This window comes from Pangasianodon hypophthalmus, chromosome 18 (assembly GCF_027358585.1).
Source record: "Pangasianodon hypophthalmus isolate fPanHyp1 chromosome 18, fPanHyp1.pri, whole genome shotgun sequence".
NCBI classification, from domain to species: Eukaryota; Metazoa; Chordata; class Actinopteri; order Siluriformes; family Pangasiidae; genus Pangasianodon; species Pangasianodon hypophthalmus.
The window spans coordinates 570009-587397 of record NC_069727.1 but is presented as its reverse complement, the minus strand read 5'-3'; the positions used below and the strand labels follow the sequence as shown (position 1 = coordinate 587397).

The 17389-nt window shown below is 39.3% G+C and overlaps 1 protein-coding gene across 3 annotated transcripts in view; it reads left to right on the top strand.

Annotated features, from left to right (window-relative positions):
- Nucleotides 1–17171, top strand: part of LOC113531866 (myelin-associated glycoprotein) — a 30998-nt gene extending 13827 nt beyond the window's left edge. For 2 of the 3 annotated variants that reach the window (XM_053241855.1, XM_053241856.1), the window contains exons 6-12: nt 411–668; nt 1117–1374; nt 1822–2076; nt 6475–6762; nt 7331–7415; nt 7559–7619; nt 7729–10367. In XM_053241855.1, coding sequence (XP_053097830.1) covers nt 411–668; nt 1117–1374; nt 1822–2076; nt 6475–6762; nt 7331–7415; nt 7559–7619; nt 7729–8022 — 1499 coding nt within the window. In that variant the 3' untranslated portion in view covers nt 8023–10367. Of the gene's footprint in view, nt 1–410; nt 669–1116; nt 1375–1821; nt 2077–6474; nt 6763–7330; nt 7416–7558; nt 7620–7728; nt 10368–15711; nt 16000–16091; nt 16192–16374; nt 16394–16512; nt 16598–16725 lie in introns of those variants that run through there. The other variant, XM_053241857.1, reaches the window with a different exon arrangement.
- Nucleotides 17172–17389: the final 218 nt, after the last annotated feature.

Here is a 17389-nt window from a genome sequence, read left to right as displayed (position 1 = left end):
AGATGTAGAATAATTAAATTTGCTCTTGGGGTCCCCAGACTCCTAGAAGTTCATTGTGCCTTTAGATTGTTCTGGTGGCTACAGCATTAAAAGAAAAGAACAAAGCTGTTGTCAGGTGGCAGGAATTACAGAGAGAAGGGAGCTAATCTTAGGATGAATATTAATTTTGACTCTTACACACTTAAAAATCTCAGACTGCAGCATCCAAGCTGTGGCAGGATCTCAGATTTTGTCCAGTTGATGGAGCAGCCAGTCAGTTTTCCTGTTTATTCATGTAACTCTAAATCCAAGCCAAACACTGTTAACTTTTATAGTTGTTTTCTCTAGTGCTGGCATCTAGTGGTGAGACCACCCACTACACTAAATTTTACTCCCAGACCTTCTCCTAAATTCTGTGTTTTTGCCCTCAGATGGTCCTAGAAACACATCAATATCAGTGTCTCCATCTGCTTCAGTGCTTTTGGGCAGTTCAGTGTCTCTGAATTGCAGCAGTGATGCAAACCCAGCAGTGCTGAACTACACCTGGTACAGAGAGAACAGAAGGCAGATAGGAACCGGAAAACATCTCACCATCAACATGACTGATTCTACACAGAGTGGTTTATACTACTGTAGAGCTCAAAACCAGCGCGGAGATCAGAACTCATCTGTGTACCTGGATGTTCAGTGTGCGTACAGTGCTGGAGTGTTGTTAGTGCTAAGTCACATGGCTTATATAACTCAGGGCTGTATAATTGTAAGAAACTCAACGAGTTTGTTCTCTGCCATGTCCTATAGTCTTTAGCAACAATGCTGTAAGATTCAAGTCTTGTTTCAGTAATTAATCATTAGCACTTTAATAAACTAATTATAGATGCATTGCCAACTTTCTAGCCAAATAATCAAAAGTAACAATTATAATGTGCAGGTAGTTATAGAAATATCCTTTGAGAGGCAAAGTGTGTGACACGCATATAGTTATGAAATTTCTGAAAAAAATTCTAAAAGTTAACAAACTCCAAATGCTATTGAAGTATATTTTACAAATGGGTCAGACAAAGACAGAAAGGTCAGAGTATATTATAATTACACTGTCACCATAGCCCTATTTCACAGACCCCTGTTTTTGGTCTTTAGATGCTCCTAGAAACACGTCAGTATCAGCGTCTCCATCTGCTTCAGTGCTTTTGGGCAGTTCAGTGTCTCTTAGTTGCAGCAGTGATGCAAACCCAGCAGTGCTGAATTACACCTGGTACAGAGAGAACAGAAGGCAGATAGGAACCGGAAAACATCTCACCATCAGCATGACTGATTCTACACAGAGTGGTTTATACTACTGTAGAGCTCAAAACCAGCGTGGAGATCAGAACTCATCTGTGTACCTGGATGTTCAGTGTGCGTACAGTGCTGGAGTATTGTTAGTGCTAAGTCACATGGCTTATAAAACTCAGGGCTGTATAATTGTAAGAAACTCAACGAGTTTGTTCTCTGCCATGTCCTATAGTCTTTAGCAACAATGCTGTAAGATTCAAGTCTTGTTTCAGTAATTAATCATTAGCACTTTAAGAAACTAATTATAGATGCATTGCCAACTTTCTAGCCAAATAATCAAAAGTAACAATTATAACGTGCAGCTAGATATAGAAATATCCCTTGAGGGGCAAAATGTGTGACATGCATATAGTTATGAAATTTCTGGAAAAAAAAGTCTAAAAGTTTAACTCCAAATGCCATTGAAGTATATTTTACAAATGGATCAGACAAAGACAGAAAGGTCAGAGTATATTGTAATTACACTGTCACCATAGCCCTATTTCACAGACCCCTGTTTTTGGTCTTTAGATGCTCCTAGAAACACGTCAGTATCAGCGTCTCCATCTGCTTCAGTGCTTTTGGGCAGTTCAGTGTCTCTGAGTTGCAGCAGTGATGCAAACCCAGCAGTGCTGAACTACACCTGGTACAGAGAGAACGTGCAGATAGGAACCGGAAAACATCTCACCATCAACACGACTGATTCTACACAGAGTGGTTTATACTATTGTAGAGCTCAAAACCAGCTCGGAGATCAGAACTCATCTGTGTACCTGGATGTTCAGTGTGAGTACTTGCCTTGTACTTAAGAATGTTTGTAAGAATGCTGACAATCCATCTAGTTATTTATCCCATGGTTTAGAAACAACCAGTAAAAGTGGGGAGCATAAACAATAATTAGTGGGTTTATAAAGAGCTGATAAAGTAATTGTTTGTTTTTTTAAAAGGAGGGCACTGTAGCATGGACCTGGCTTCCTTCAAGGATCACAGAAATTCATGCAACACTCTCTTATAACCCCTCCAACCCCTGCTTATATCTCTGAGCTACTCAAAAAATCTAATCCATCTTTCTGTCATCTTGATCCTGCTCCTATTGCTCTACTCAAAAACACTGCACCTGTTATTTCGCGGCCTATTTCACTTCTCATTTCTCACCTTCTCACACCAGTGTCCACTGTCACACCAGTGTTAAATAAACCCGGCCTTGACCCCTCTGATATGGCCAATTACAGACCAATTTCAAATCTTCCGCTTCTCTCAAAGCTACTTGAAAAAGTTGTTGCTGCTCAACTTCAGTCTTATCTGTCATCTCATAACCTCCATGAATGTTTCCAGTCCGGTTTTCACACTCTTCACAGCACTGAGACAGCTCTTCTTAAGGTTGTCAATGACCTTCTTATGGCCACTGACTCTGGCTCCATTAGCATTTTAATTCTGTTAGATCTTTCCTCTGCTTTTGACGCTATCTCTCACAGTATTCTAATCTCACCACTCTCTGCTCTTGGTATTTCTGGAACTGCCCTATCTTGGTTCACTTCTTACCTGTCAGACCGCCAGTATTACATCTCTGTCTGCCAGGCTAAGTCCTCTACTGCTCCTGTCTCTCACGGTGTTCCTCAGGGTTCTGTTCTTGGGCCTTTACTCTTCATCATCTATATGCTCCCTTTAGGTAACATTATTCGTCATCAGGGCTTTAACTTCCATTGCTATGCAGACGACACCCAGCTCTATATCAGTTCTCAACACAACTCTCCTTTTCCCACCAACTCCATAACAGCGTGTATTAATGATATAAATGCTTGGATGACCAGGAACTTTCTCAAACTCAACACTGATGAAACATCTACTACTTGTCGGTTCACCAAAAAATGTTGCTCCTTTCTGTGCTGATAATGTCAACATTGCTGGGATTTTGGTTCGACCTTCCACCACCGTTAAAAACCTGGGTATAATCTTTGACTCCTCTCTCTCCTTCCTGCCTCACATTTCTTCACTCACCAAATCTGCTTTCTTTCACCTCCGTAATATTGCTCGTTTACGTCCCTTCTTAAATATCACTGACGCTGAGACACTGGTTCATGCCTTCATCACTTCTCGACTCGACTACTGTAATTCTCTTTTCTATGTTCTACCAAACACAACATTAAATAAGCTCCAATATATCCAGAACTCTGCAGCTAGGGTTCTCACTTTTTCTAAGAAATCCTCTCATATTACTCCCACCCTACACAGATTTCATTGGCTACCTGTTCGTTTTCGTATTCAATACAAGATTCTCCTCATCACCTTCAAAGCACTTCATGGTCTCGCCCCCTCCATACATACATCATACTCGTTCATACTCACTCCCCAGCTCGCACATTACGCTCTTCAGATCCTGGTCTACTGTTAATTCCACGCCACAGGTTAGCATCATTTGGTGGATGAGTGTTTTGTATCTCTGCCCCCACACTCTGGAATTCTCTTCCCAAAAACATACGTGATCTTTCTTCATTACAGGATTTCAACCTTAAAACACATCTTTTTCTTTCTTGTTTTTCTGATCTCTGATTGTATGATCTGACTCATGCCATGGATTTCTTGTTTATTTCCTTTGTTCTTTGTCCGCTGTCATGTTTCTCTATTTTCATATTGTAAAGTGACCTTGAGTTTGCAGAAAGGCACTATGTAAAATAAACTTATTATTATTATTATTATTATTATTATAAATTTGCTACACTATGTGGTATAAAAGTCTGTGATAGTGATAGTATAGGATAGTATATATAATATGGGAGACTGGTGATTGGGGACACATTGGAAGAACATTAACCTGGTGGATTAGTGGAGTAGGGTATTTTGGGCATATTTAGCCAAAGTGAAGGATTGCACCAGTTGCCATGCTGGTCCCTCCTATAGCTACACAGGTTCCATATCTCCTGGTTCAGTCTCTCCACTTTGCCATTGGATTCAGGATGGTGGCTCAAGACTTTACTCCCAGATGCTCTCCTTGGAGCAAACTCAGCTGTTTGGTATGTTTGGTACTATTGAGAGGTCAGTAAATTCCACTAAGAGGTGTGGCCAAGGACTTTGGGGTATGGGCAGTCTTACCCCAGTAAGAGTCCCAACTGAAAGTACTTCTGAACATCAACATGAGTAGTAGGCAACCAATATGGTGCTGAAAGGAATTGTTGTGTACATGTAACTCAGGGACACCCTGTTGAGGTGTGATTAAATTATCCAAACAGCCTCTGTAACATCTACCTTTTCCAATAGTCTGTCCAGGTATTTCAGATTCATCTGTCATAATCAACATCCCAGAAGTTGTGAGCAATGGACAATGAATATCAAGCCTCCTTCATGGCCTTCTTGATATCAAGGAGTTCCTAGTTGTCAACATTCAAGTTCCTTTTTGCAGGAGTCAAACTCTTACTAAAGAAGGCAACAGGGTGGAGAATGAAATGAAACCACAGCACCAACTACCACCTCACAGGCACCCATACCCACCACAAATGGGATTGTAGGAGCTGGGTAATTAAGTATGGGTGCTGGTGTAAACTTCCACTTCAAGGACACAAAAGTTTATTCTACAGTCAGTGACCAAAACAGCCTGCATATAGCACCTTTGAAGAGTGAAATGACATCATGGATGAATGTCTGGTGTTAGTCATAAATCAATAAATTTTGCACCACTCACACTTCATACACCTCCATGCATACACCTCGAGAGAACATGAAGTATCCTAATAAGAATAGAGTTTTCATATTAAAGTGATCCAGTAACTGTTCTTCAGTAACTTCAGTAACCAACATAGTCCTTACATGACTGATGTGCTCCTACAGGCTAGACATCACAAAAAAATCTGTCAATATTACCTAAAATAAATGTGGAGCATATTGCTCATTGAACTGAAAGAACTGAACAAGAGCTGAAATATTAATGGTACATTGGTCAAGCTATATGACTGAACTAGTTATTCCTAGTGCCCTTTGTTGTAGAGACAGCAGAGTTTCACTTGTATCCTTCGTAGATATAAATGTGGTTGTATGCACAACATAAGTCATGTTTAAATCCTCACAGTTATGTAATTGAGTCCTTAGTAATCATCACAGATTCAAATACCTCCATCTTTCTTCTCTACAAAGAAAAATCCAGCAGATGCAAGTAAGGTGCATGGCCTTATGAGCCTGTCTCAATCTCTCACTGATGTATTCCTCCATACCTGCTGCTTCTTAGACACAGAATGGGTGCACTCAAGAGAATGTAGGTGTGGTACCTGGTAGGAGGTCAATGGCACAGTCCCCGGGTCATTAAGGAAATTTGTTTGCCCCCTCAGTATATTTAGGGCTCTGTATGAAGACTGAACCTCTATGATGCCAGAAGGGACCAGGCTACAAATTCCTAGGATAAATATGCCTTGTGGTTTTGCAGCCATGGCAGTCCTAATACAACTGAGTTTTGTGATGACACATAAATACATAGTTTCAAAATGTGCAGTTCTTTATTACACCAGTAGGGGTGTCATTTCCTCCTGGTGCGGAGGACTTTCATACTTTTAATACTAGGAGCTGAGGCTTGATGTATATCAGTATGCAGACAACCTGGGCCAGAAGCAAGACAATAAATTAGCCTGCTAGTAGAATCTGTTGTTCATGGTGTTACAATTTCATTGTAAACATATATGGATATAAAAATAAGAAGAGGATGAATCACTGGTCCTTTCACTAATGACTTGACTTTGGCCCAACAAATCTTCGGAACCTTGATCTCATCTGGTGTTCCTCTGGAGCGAAATGCTTCCTGCCTAGTTTCTTGGGCTTTGGGGAACCATTTGGGGTTTTTCTGGATGGTCTTTGCACCTGGCGATGATGGTTCTTGAATGGATAGAGAATAACCAGGGAGTAGGGGTTGCTCCAAGTGCTTGAGGAATGCACTGTATGAAAGCATTCCTATGTCATCCTCTACATGCTGATAGGGTTTATAAAAGATGTGAGTATTCCCAAAGCTGAAGGAAATACTCACTGAGAAGAGGTTTATAAAGTGTTCACAATGTTGTTGATATTGAAGGCTTTAAGATGCTTGATGTCTGGACAGGCCTTCTAGTACTAAAGGAGCAGCAAAACACAAAATTAGAGTAACACAAAGCCACTAGTCTCTCTCTAACTAGACAACTTTCTCTCTCTCTCTCTCTCTCTCTCTCTCAGATGCTCCTCGGGTCTCTCCCTCCTCCAGCTGTAACAGCACTCAGGATTTGATCATGTGTTCCTGTGAGGCTCATGGAAATCCATCTCCTAAACTGGAGTGGCATCTCTCTGTTCAAAATTCTTTGACCACCAGGGAGGAGATTGTGAACAGCACAACTTTAAGAAGCTTCATCTCCATCCGTCCATCATTTACGGACATGCTCACTCTGCAGTGTGTTGCCTCCAATAACCTGGGCATTGACACCCAGCTTTTCTACTTTAAGAAAGTGGCTAATCACTCTGCTAAAGGTTAGAAACACAAAAACATCACTATTTTAAACCTTGGTCACTAATTAGTAATATTCTGTTCCATTGACTCCCATTGATCTTTGAATACAGCTACAAAAAAAAGATAAGACAAAATAAGATAATTAATCCCAGATGGGGAATTCCAGTGTTCCATCAGCAGAACGAGACAATAGACAATATAAAAGACAAAAATATACCAACAGAATAATATTGAAAAATGAATTTAAAAACTTTTTTCAAATGTATAAAACTGTATGGAGTATAGATAGAGAATATAAATGTATGTACAAAATGAAACAAATATAAACACCATTTAAAATGCAAAATTAACTTAGAGGTGTATATAAGAAAAAGCCCCAAATGCTCTGTGAAATACAGTGGTGGATCGGTGGTGCTTTGGGTTATTTATATCATCAGTGATAGAGGTATCTATTAGAGAACATGTACCTATATACAATATTCTATAAATGTGGAATGTAAACTGATGTTGAACAATTCAGTAATATTTATTAGATAATAATGTATTGATTCTCATATTTGGACTCTATGCTTTCTATTTTATGTTCAGGTGTGGATATTTCCTCTGTGCTGATTGGTGCAGCTGTTGGGATTTTAGTAATGATGATGTTGTGTGGTATATTCCTGTGTGTAAGGTGTGTTTACTGTAAAAATCTTTACTTTTACTCTAGAGACTATAAGCATATTAACAAAAACAATTTTTACAAAATTCAAGTATAAATTTTAAGCACTATTGGGATTTAATGTAATAATATGAATTGAGATTTCTTTTCTTCAGGAGAGTGAGTCCTTCCCAATCTGGACAAGGAGACACAGCAGGACTCGTTTTAAATGACAGGGTCAGTGTGACATTTCAGGCTCAGATATGAGAGTTGGAGAACATATTTGGATGACATCTTCATATAAAATTTTTAAATACTGAATTTTATTGCCTGTCGATTTCCACAGGCTATTCGACAGGAAGAAGACGGAGAGTCTGTGTATGCGAACAAACAGGTTTCATCAGAGTCGCTTCATTACTCCACTGTTGTGTTTCCAAACAGAGATGGAAGCGAAATCAAAGGCATTTCCTCTCTCACTACCGAATACGCTACTGTGCATCACGGCTCCAAACAGCAAAATAAGGGAGGAATTACAGAAACTGAGGCTAAAGAAAGAGATATAGAGCATCTCAAACAGTCAGATGGAGCTGAAGTCCTTTATGCACAAGTTAAACCTCATAAAAGTGAAGAGAAGGTGTGAAAAGATCTATAAAATAATTCAGTGTTTAAAAACATGCTCAGATATGCAGTGCAAGCTATGTGAGATGTGAGAGGTAGAGATGCACATTTACAGAGATAGATATTTAAGATTATATTGTTTTGGAAAATGACAAAAAAAAAAAATCTGAAAAAACATCAGTGCTTCATGCACAAGCTGTTTTATGTGATGTATGTCATTAAGTTTTGAGTTTGTTTATTGCCTCAGGGAAATAATTTGCAGCTTTTTTCCACATTAAAAACACGCTTATACATTTAAAACATCATCTAATTATTAGCATTCTATACAGTAAGTGCTATAATGTGAGTTACACCGATCAGCCATAACATTATGACCACTGACAGGTGAAGTGAATAATACTGATTATCTTGTTACAATAGCACCTGTCAAGGGTTGAGATTTATTAGGCAGCAAGTGACCAGTCGGTTCTCGAAGTTGATGTGTTGGAAACAGGAAAAATGGGCAAGCGTAAGGATTAGAGAGACTTTGACAACGGCCAAATTGTGATGGCTAGATGACTGGGTCAGAGCATCTTTAAAACGGCAGGCCTTGTGGGGTGTTCCCGGTATGCTGTGGTTAGTACCTACCAAAAGTGGTCCAAGGAAGGACAACCGGTGAACTAGCGACAGGGTCATGGGCGCCCAAGGCTCACTGATGCATGTGGGGAGAGAAGGCTAGTCCCTCTGGTCCGATCCCACAGAAGAGCTATTGTAGCACAAATTGCTGAAAAGTTAAAGCTGGCTATGATAGAAAGGTGTCAGAACACACAGCGCATCGCAGCTTGCTGCGTATGGGGCTGTGTAGCCACAGACCTGTCAGAGTGCCCATGCTGACCTCTGTCCACTGCCAAAAGTGCCTACAATGGACAGGTGAGCATCAGAACTGGACCACGGAGCAATGGAAGAAGGTGGCCTGGTCCGATAAATCACATTTTCTTTTACATCATGTGGAAGGCCGGGTGCGTGTGCATCGTTTACCTGGGGAAGAGATGGCACCAGCATGCACTATGGGAAGAACGCAAGCTGGCGGAGGCAGTGTGATGGTCTGGGCAATGTTCTGCTGGGAAACTTTGGGTCCTGGCATTCATGTGGATGCTATTTTGAGACATACCACCTACCTAAACATTGTTGCAGACCAGGTACACCCCTTCATGGCAATGGTATTCCCTAATGGAAGTGACCTCTTTCGGCAGGATAATGCGCCCTGCCACACTGTAAAAATTGTTCAGGAATGGTTCGAGGAACATGACAAAGAGTTCAAGGTGTTGACTTGGCCTCCAAATTCCCCAGATCTCAATCCAATGGAACATCTGTGGGGTGTTCTGGCCATCAAGTCCGATCCATGGAAGCTCCACCTCACAACTTACAGGACTTAAAGGATCTGCTGTTAACGTCTTTGTGCCAGATACCACAGCACACCTTCAGGGATCTAGTGGAGTCCATGCCTCGACGGGTCAGGGCTGTTTCGGCAGCAAAAGGGGGACCAACACAATAATAGGCAGGTGGTCATAATGCTATGGCTGATCGGTGTACACAGTTCAGTACTTCTTATTTATCTGAATTTCTCCTTTTATAAATGACCCTACTTGCTTTTATTTAATAACTTGCAGTTTTTTTGGTGATAATTTGACTTTTTTCTATTATTGTTTGCATTTCTGTTTGGGATAATATAATTTAAAATGTTTATTAGTATTTCAGTCTTATTGCTTATTTCTCTCTAAATCTCAGCTCTGAAAGAAAAAACAATAAAACGAAAACAAATGTTAAATAAAAATCGATGTGCTAGTTCCTTGTAGACATTTTGTGTTGCTGTGTAATGATGTGTTCTCTGTATATTATTGCTGATAATCATACGTAACATGGCTAAAATAGTTTTTTTTTCACTAGATTTTCCTGTTTATATGCATTCAATACTGTTCTATAATTGTTTAAACCAGTGTTTGTAAAAATACATTAAAAAGGGTCTGTAAGGAGGTGATGGTTTAACAACAAAGTGGTTCAGTCCAGGCAGCCATACCTGCTGTATTGTTATTTTAGCGGTCTTTTCCTCCTCTCTCCCAAACGGAAGAGGTATGCTGTGTCCCATGCTACAGTTTAATAATTAGCATTGGTTGAAAATAATTCACACACAGAAATACATGTTTAAGTTGTTTTATCTGTTTTTGTTGTTATTTACAGATGTAAGATCATATATACTTAACGTACACGTTTCAGTGATGTGGATTGGTATACTTTGGAATGCTATTTTTGTTGACAGTGTTACTGATGTGTGAGCTGAAGCTGTCGTGACGATCTGTCTATATAAAAATACATTCTCTATGCAGACCCAATCCTGTGCTCTCCTGTCGTTCTTCGCTAATTTTCCACACAATGCAGACCACAGAAGCATACGGTTACACATACAACAATTTTGTTGCTGTAAAGACATTGGGTCTTTGAGTTTCTTTTGCCTCTCCATACATATGCTGCATTTGATTTACCTTGGAAGTTGGAATCCGGAGCTTTGAATGATGTCATTTTCAACCTCCATACATTCAGGCTACAAAGTGGGAAAAAAAATGGATCCCTCCAAGCTAACTAGCTAACAGTGATGAGTGATGTATATTTTCTCAGATTTTTCCTGGTCAGGGGTTGGAAATTATGTGTTATGACCTCTAGGCAAATGCAGAATTACTTCACTATTTGTTCTTGCTCCGCCTCCCCTGTATATGTGGGCTGGTCCCAGCCTTGAAAGTATCGATGGTTTGCTTCCTACCTGGAAGGTCGGTCATATCAGGTGACATGGAGGGGATCCACATCTGCTCCTCGCAGACTCTCCACTGGTGTTCCACAAGGCTCAGTACTTGGTCCTCTCCTGTTCTCCCTCTATACTCGATCTCTTGGTGCGGTCATATCCTCACATGGGTTTTCATACCACTGCTATGCAGATGACACTCAACTCATCCTCTCCTTCCCTCCCTCAGACTCTCATGTTTCTGCTCGGATATCAGCATGTCTGGCAGACATCTCATCATGGATGACAACTCACCAGCTGAAACTTAATCCCACCAAAACTGAACTGCGGTTCTTCCCAGGTGATTCATCCCCATCCCAGGATCTTGCAATTTCCCTAGACAATTCTCTGATCTCGCCTTCGGTTACTGCACGCAACCTTGGGGTAACCATGGACAATCAACTGTCCTTCTCCTCTCACATTGCCAATCTAACATGCTCATGTCGATTTCTCCTTTATAACATCAGAAGAATTCGTCCATTTCTTTCCTCACAGGCCACTCAGGTGCTTATTCAGTCCCTCAGGTGCTTGTTCAGTCCCTTGTCATTTCAAGACTGGACTACTGCGACTCACTCCTGGCAGGTCTGCCTCTGAGCGCCATTCGTCCTCTGCAACTGATCCAGAATGCAGCTTCACGACTGGTTTTCAACCTTCCTAAGTTCTCCCACACCACCCCATTGCTGCGCTCCCTCCACTGGCTTCCCGTAGCTGCTGCATCAGATTTAAAACACTGATGCTTGCCTACAAAGCCAAAAACGGACCAGCACCCACTTATCTCAAAGCACTTATCACACCTCGAGCGCCACCACGCTCCCTCTGATCCTCTAGCACTGCTCGACTGATCCCTCCATCTCTCAGGGTACAAGGAAGACCTGCATCAAGACTCTTCTCTGTTCTGGGCCGAGGTGGTGGAATGAACTTCCTCTAGATGTCCGAACAGCTGAGTCACTGGCAGTCTTCAAACGACGTCTAAAGACCTACCTCTTCATAAAATACTTAAATTAGCACTTTCACAAAAAAAAAAAAGTATTGTCTGAACGCTTGTCTATTTCCTCCCCAACAGAGTTTTGGACTGATGGTATTCCTAGTTTGTGACCTAGCGAGCCAATATCAGAATGTATTTTTGATAGACTTCAAAGCACTATTGTAAGTTTCTCTGGATAACGGCGTCTCCCAAATGCCATAAATATAAATGTTATGTAATTTGCCTTGGCTAAGGCAGCTGCTAAATGCTGCAAATGTAAATGTTTTTTTCTATGTAAACTGAATTCAGTAAATATCATTAATCTGGTGTGTACATTAATCTGTTTTTTATGACTGTATTTATTAATTACTGTATTTTATCTCGGCTATTTATTTATCTATTTTTATGGATTCTTAAAAGAGAGAGACACACAAACAACTTCCTGTTTCTTAGTGTTTGACACTCAGCTGACATGTTAGAGGAAGTGTGTGTGCATGTGTAATTACCACATTAAGCTCAAACTGGAGACGCTAACGTTCTGGTAAGTACCACACTCTATCTCTCTAACAATAATAATAATAATATTTAGTTTAAGACTCAGCTGTAAAATATATCTGATCTGATGTTTTAACTAGAATTCTGCAGTAGGTGGATTTTTTTTCTTTTTTCTTTCCAAGTTAACAGGAAAATTGTCATAGTTATTTTGTTCATTCATTAGGCCACATATTTCTTCTTTAATTGCACATTTTTTGCCTTTATTGCATTTCTGTCCTAAACATAGTTGCATTAACATCTCGCGCAACTGGGCCTTCCAGATATACAGCACACCCCGTTTCACTGAACATTGCGATATTGTAGTCCGCTTTTCGACACTCTTCCTGAAAAATGATGTCCAGTCATTACCAAATTTATGTCCAGGGATATGCAAAAAACATATTTAAATGTTATCAAAAAGAATTTTTACATTTTAACAAAGACACTAAACAGGAAGTGAGGCCATATTCAGCACAACCTTTTGGCATCTTAAAGGTAACAATGTATTTTCATATTATTTGGTTATTTTTGTGCACCAAGAGAAACAAGAAGTGAAGTCATAAAGTATATCAATATTTTTTTTGTGTGTGTTTTGGCACCTAAGTTTGTTTGTGTTACTGTAGTGTTTTGGGTTTTTTTCATGTTCTAAGCATGCCCATGAGCACTAAGTTACATTATAGGGAACAGGAAACCACAAACTCTGTAAAGGTTTATTTTTTAAATCTTTTATCCGTTTTGTTCACTGAATATGCGTGTGTGTGTGTGCGTGTGTGTGTGTGTGTGTGTGTGTGTGTGTGTGTGTGCTTGTCAGCATGTCGTGTGATGACACTTCAGTTCAGGCATAACAGACTCAGTGTGTTTTCACATGTAGTTCTTTTTAAATAAACCATATTGTGTGTGTGTGTGTGTGTGTGTTAGTCTCTTCTCCAGGTGATCTTTCCTGAACAGAGAGATGACATCAGCAGAGAAACTCATCATCATCGTTTGTTTTCTGTTTCAAGGTTTGTGTAGAATTTATATTTAATGTGTGACCTGATAACGTAAGTGTGTTAAACTCAGGCAGTAACTGAATCAGTTTGGTGTGATTCTGTAACACAACTGCAGTTTGGAGTAAATATTTCTACACGCTTTAGATACATGCTGTGTGTATGTGTGTGTGTGTGTGTGTTACAGTAATAATGATTTTGTGTGTGTTACTGTAGTAATGATTTTATGTTGTGTGTCATTTGTTACTGTAATAATGATTTTGTGGTGTGTGTGTGTGTCTGCGGGAATTGTAGTAATGATTTTGTGGTGTGTGTGTGTTACTGTAATAATGATTTTGTGTTGTGTGTGTTACTGTAGTAATGATTTTGTGTTGTGTGTGTTACTGTAGTAATGGTTTTGTGTGTGTGTGTGTGTGTGTGTGTGTGTTGTGTGTGTGTGTGTTTGTTTGCAGGTGTTTTGTGTAGAGAATTCTCCATCAGTCTACCACAGAGTGTAGAAGCTCTGAGAGGACTCTGTGTTCTCATACCCTGCAGTTTTGAGATTAAAGAAGAATATGATGCAGACCTCAAGACAGCTCTTACAGGAATCTGGAATAAAGACGACCCTTTCATTAACAAAGTCTTTAACTCTAAAGAAACTAAAGAGAACAAGATTGAAGGGGAAATTATAGGAGACCTCCACATGAAGAACTGCACCACCATCTTCTACAACATCAGTGAGAGAGACAGTGGAGAATATTACTTTAGATTAGAAACTTCAGGAAGACTGAAAATAACGTATACTTCATCAGTAGATATAAGAGTGCGAGGTGAGAGCTGCAGCAGTGTGTGTGTACAGTGTAACTGTAATTACACTAATGATGCACTGGAACACATTTAAAACTCATCTCTAATGTGATACTGTGTGTTTATCTCAGACTCTCCAATCAGCCCCTCAATAACACTGTATAAGGAGGATCAGGGGAAGGTGGAGGACCAAAATGAGGTGGTGGAGGGAACTTCAGTGAGTCTCATTTGCTCTGCTCCAGCTCCATGTCCCTCTAACCTCCTCACTTTTACATGGAACTTCCTGCCTGAGGAGAGAAGACAGGAGAAGAACCACAACACCAGCTTCAGTTCCTCTCAGCTGAACTTCAGCGCTACTCGCCTGCATCATGGAGTCGATTTCACCTGCACTGCCACCTACCAGCTCCAGAACAAGAACAAATCAGCACAGAGCTCTTTTACACTACATGTTCTGTGTAAGTGCTGAAATTCAAATCTTCATGTCATGATTCCAAGAGAGAAAATAAGACAATAAACCACATCAGCATGTCATTAGCTTCTGTATTCATGTGAATGATTCGTACCTAAAATTTTTCACTGATCTGTCTCTCTATCTGAATTCACAAATCCCATCTTACTTTCAGAATATCTTGCATATGCAGTGAAACACTTGGTTGTGATGCTGTTAAAAAAAAAAAATCTAAAAAGGGCAGTTGACGAAGCAGAGTTTCTGTTACCCCGAAGTTGCTTATTTTCCTAAAACAGCATGGTTTATTCATCTTATACCACAGTAATCTGCTGACAATTACAATTTGTATTCATTAAAGGAGGACACATCATACATTTTATGCATTTATAGTTAAATTTCATGTTGTGTAACATTGGTAAAACAAGTTAATTCCTGTTCTCACTTACCTTATAGCATCTATAAATGGTCGTTCCCTCACCAGCCTCTTTTTTTCTCACTCTTGAAGTTAATAAAACAAAAAACAAAAACAAAAAACAAAAAAATACAGCTTGTCATGTTACCAAGACACTGCAAAGAGAAAACTGAAAGTTACAGCTTTACCTCTGACTGTTATAAAGCATTGACACTGGAGACTCCTTCCATAAATGTTACAAAAATGTACTTACAGAAAACATCACCATATCAATGCTTACATGTTTTTTCTGCCATATGAACACATTATTTTCTCTCAAGTTGTTAAATCCTAAACTAGCAGATAATCAATTGCCATATTTGTTACCTACCAACCAATGTTGCATGCACAGCTGTTAGATACAAACTAAAGACCACAAATCTAAGTTTAAATGAGTAATTGCCATACAGCACAGAAAGCTGGACTACACTCTCAGATCATTAGTGTTCGATGTCCTCTTTATTGTGTCCAGCACTCTGTGAGCTTTTTGCATTAGTGTACTCACTGCCATGCTGGAACACTGACACACTGATGATGATGTGTACTCTCTCTCTCTCTCTCTCTCTCTCTCTCTCTCTCTGAGGTCGAGGTGAGTGTACTATCTCGTGTTCTAATGAGTTGCTGCTGAGTATGAAATGCTATTTGGAATTCTGGGACACAATGACACTGGTCTATTTGAGGTTTACTCTCTGGCTGTCTCTCTCTCTCTCTCTCTCTCTCTGTCTCTCAGATGCTCCTCAGCTCTCTCCCTCCTCCAGCTGTAACACCACTCAGGATCTGATCCTGTGTTCCTGTGAGGCTCATGGAAATCCATCTCCTAAGCTAGAGTGGCGTCTCTCTGGTCAAACCCCTGTCTCCCCATCAGAGGTCATATCCATCTGGGAGGAGTCAGCGAGTAACACAACCTTACGAAGCTTTATCTCCATCCGGCAATCAGTTAAGAACATGTCCACTCTGCAGTGTGTTGTCTTCAATAAGCTGGGCATTGACACCCTCCTGTTTAATCCCATGATTTCAGGTAGGCAGCTACAGTAAATTAATAAAATGGGTGTTTTGATTTTAAAGTAATTTATTTTCTTATATATCAAACATACTTTTTTTATTTCCCAGAATGCAGACACACTCCAGTACTTTATCTGGTTCTCTCTTTCTCTGTGGTTCTCCTTCTATGTATTGGTATTATTGGGTTTCTCATCTACAAATTAAGGCAGTAAGATTATTTATGTTTATGTTCAATTTAAAATGAGATAAAGATCAGTTCAGAATTGGTCAATAAAATAGAGATAAAATAGATCATCATTGTTGCAGAATGGAAAATTATATTAACTTAAATTTATAGTTAAGTTTGTACCTGAATGAATAAAGTATTTTTTAAATTAAATTTGCTTTCTAGGTCGTCCAGGAAGGTAGACGTAAGTCCAAGTTGTTGTTGTTATTATTATTATTATTATTATTATTATTATTATTATTATTATTATTATCATTATTTATTATTGATGATGATGATGATGATGATGTTTATTATGTGAAGGTTCTACAGACAGGAGATACTTACGCTTCTCTCCAGCTCTCTGCTGTACAGAACTCTGATTATGAAACTCTGCAGACTAACAGAGGTGACGTCACATCACTCATTAGCACTAATTATTAACTTTATCCAGTTAACCTCATTTAATACATCAGGTTTTAGACATGGTCTTTGTAAAGAGCTGATGGATGTGTGGTTTTGTTTTGTGTGTTTCAGGGAGGAGAGAAAAAAAGAATAACTCCTGAAAAGCTGCATTTTTTCATGACTCGGTTTTCCAGAAGGGAAATAATCAACAATGGGGTGGTGTGATGAAGTGGAGTTACTGTTACCACTCCAAAGTTGATCATTTTCCTATAATATTATTTTTTATTCCTCTTATGCCACAACAATTTGCTGGTGATTGCTGATTAAAGAATGCCACATTGTACTATGTATCTGTTTATAGTTAATGTTTACCTTTAACATTGCAGGTCAAACAATTAACTTCCTGTTCTCACTTATGTTATAGCAGCTATAAACTGTTGTTCCCTCACTAGCCTCTCTTTTTTCTCTCTTGGAGATAATGGTACAGAGAAATGGCAAAGTGTAAATTAACTAATAATGGTTGGCCAAAATTAGCATTAGAGTTAAATCACTTGTTTCATATTCAAGTAGCTGATATCATTTGCGTTAGCCTTAGTTAAACCATATAATTGCTTTTATACATCATAGCAAACATCACCATTTAGTAAATCACTTATTTGCTAATATAGTAAAAGCTGTTTTCTGTTAATTGGTTTCATTTATTTTTCAAGTTATAAGTGTGTAAATTTTGTGTAAATATTTTCATGGCCAAACTAAGCTAAACATTCGTACCAGATTTCAAAAAGTTTTACTGATT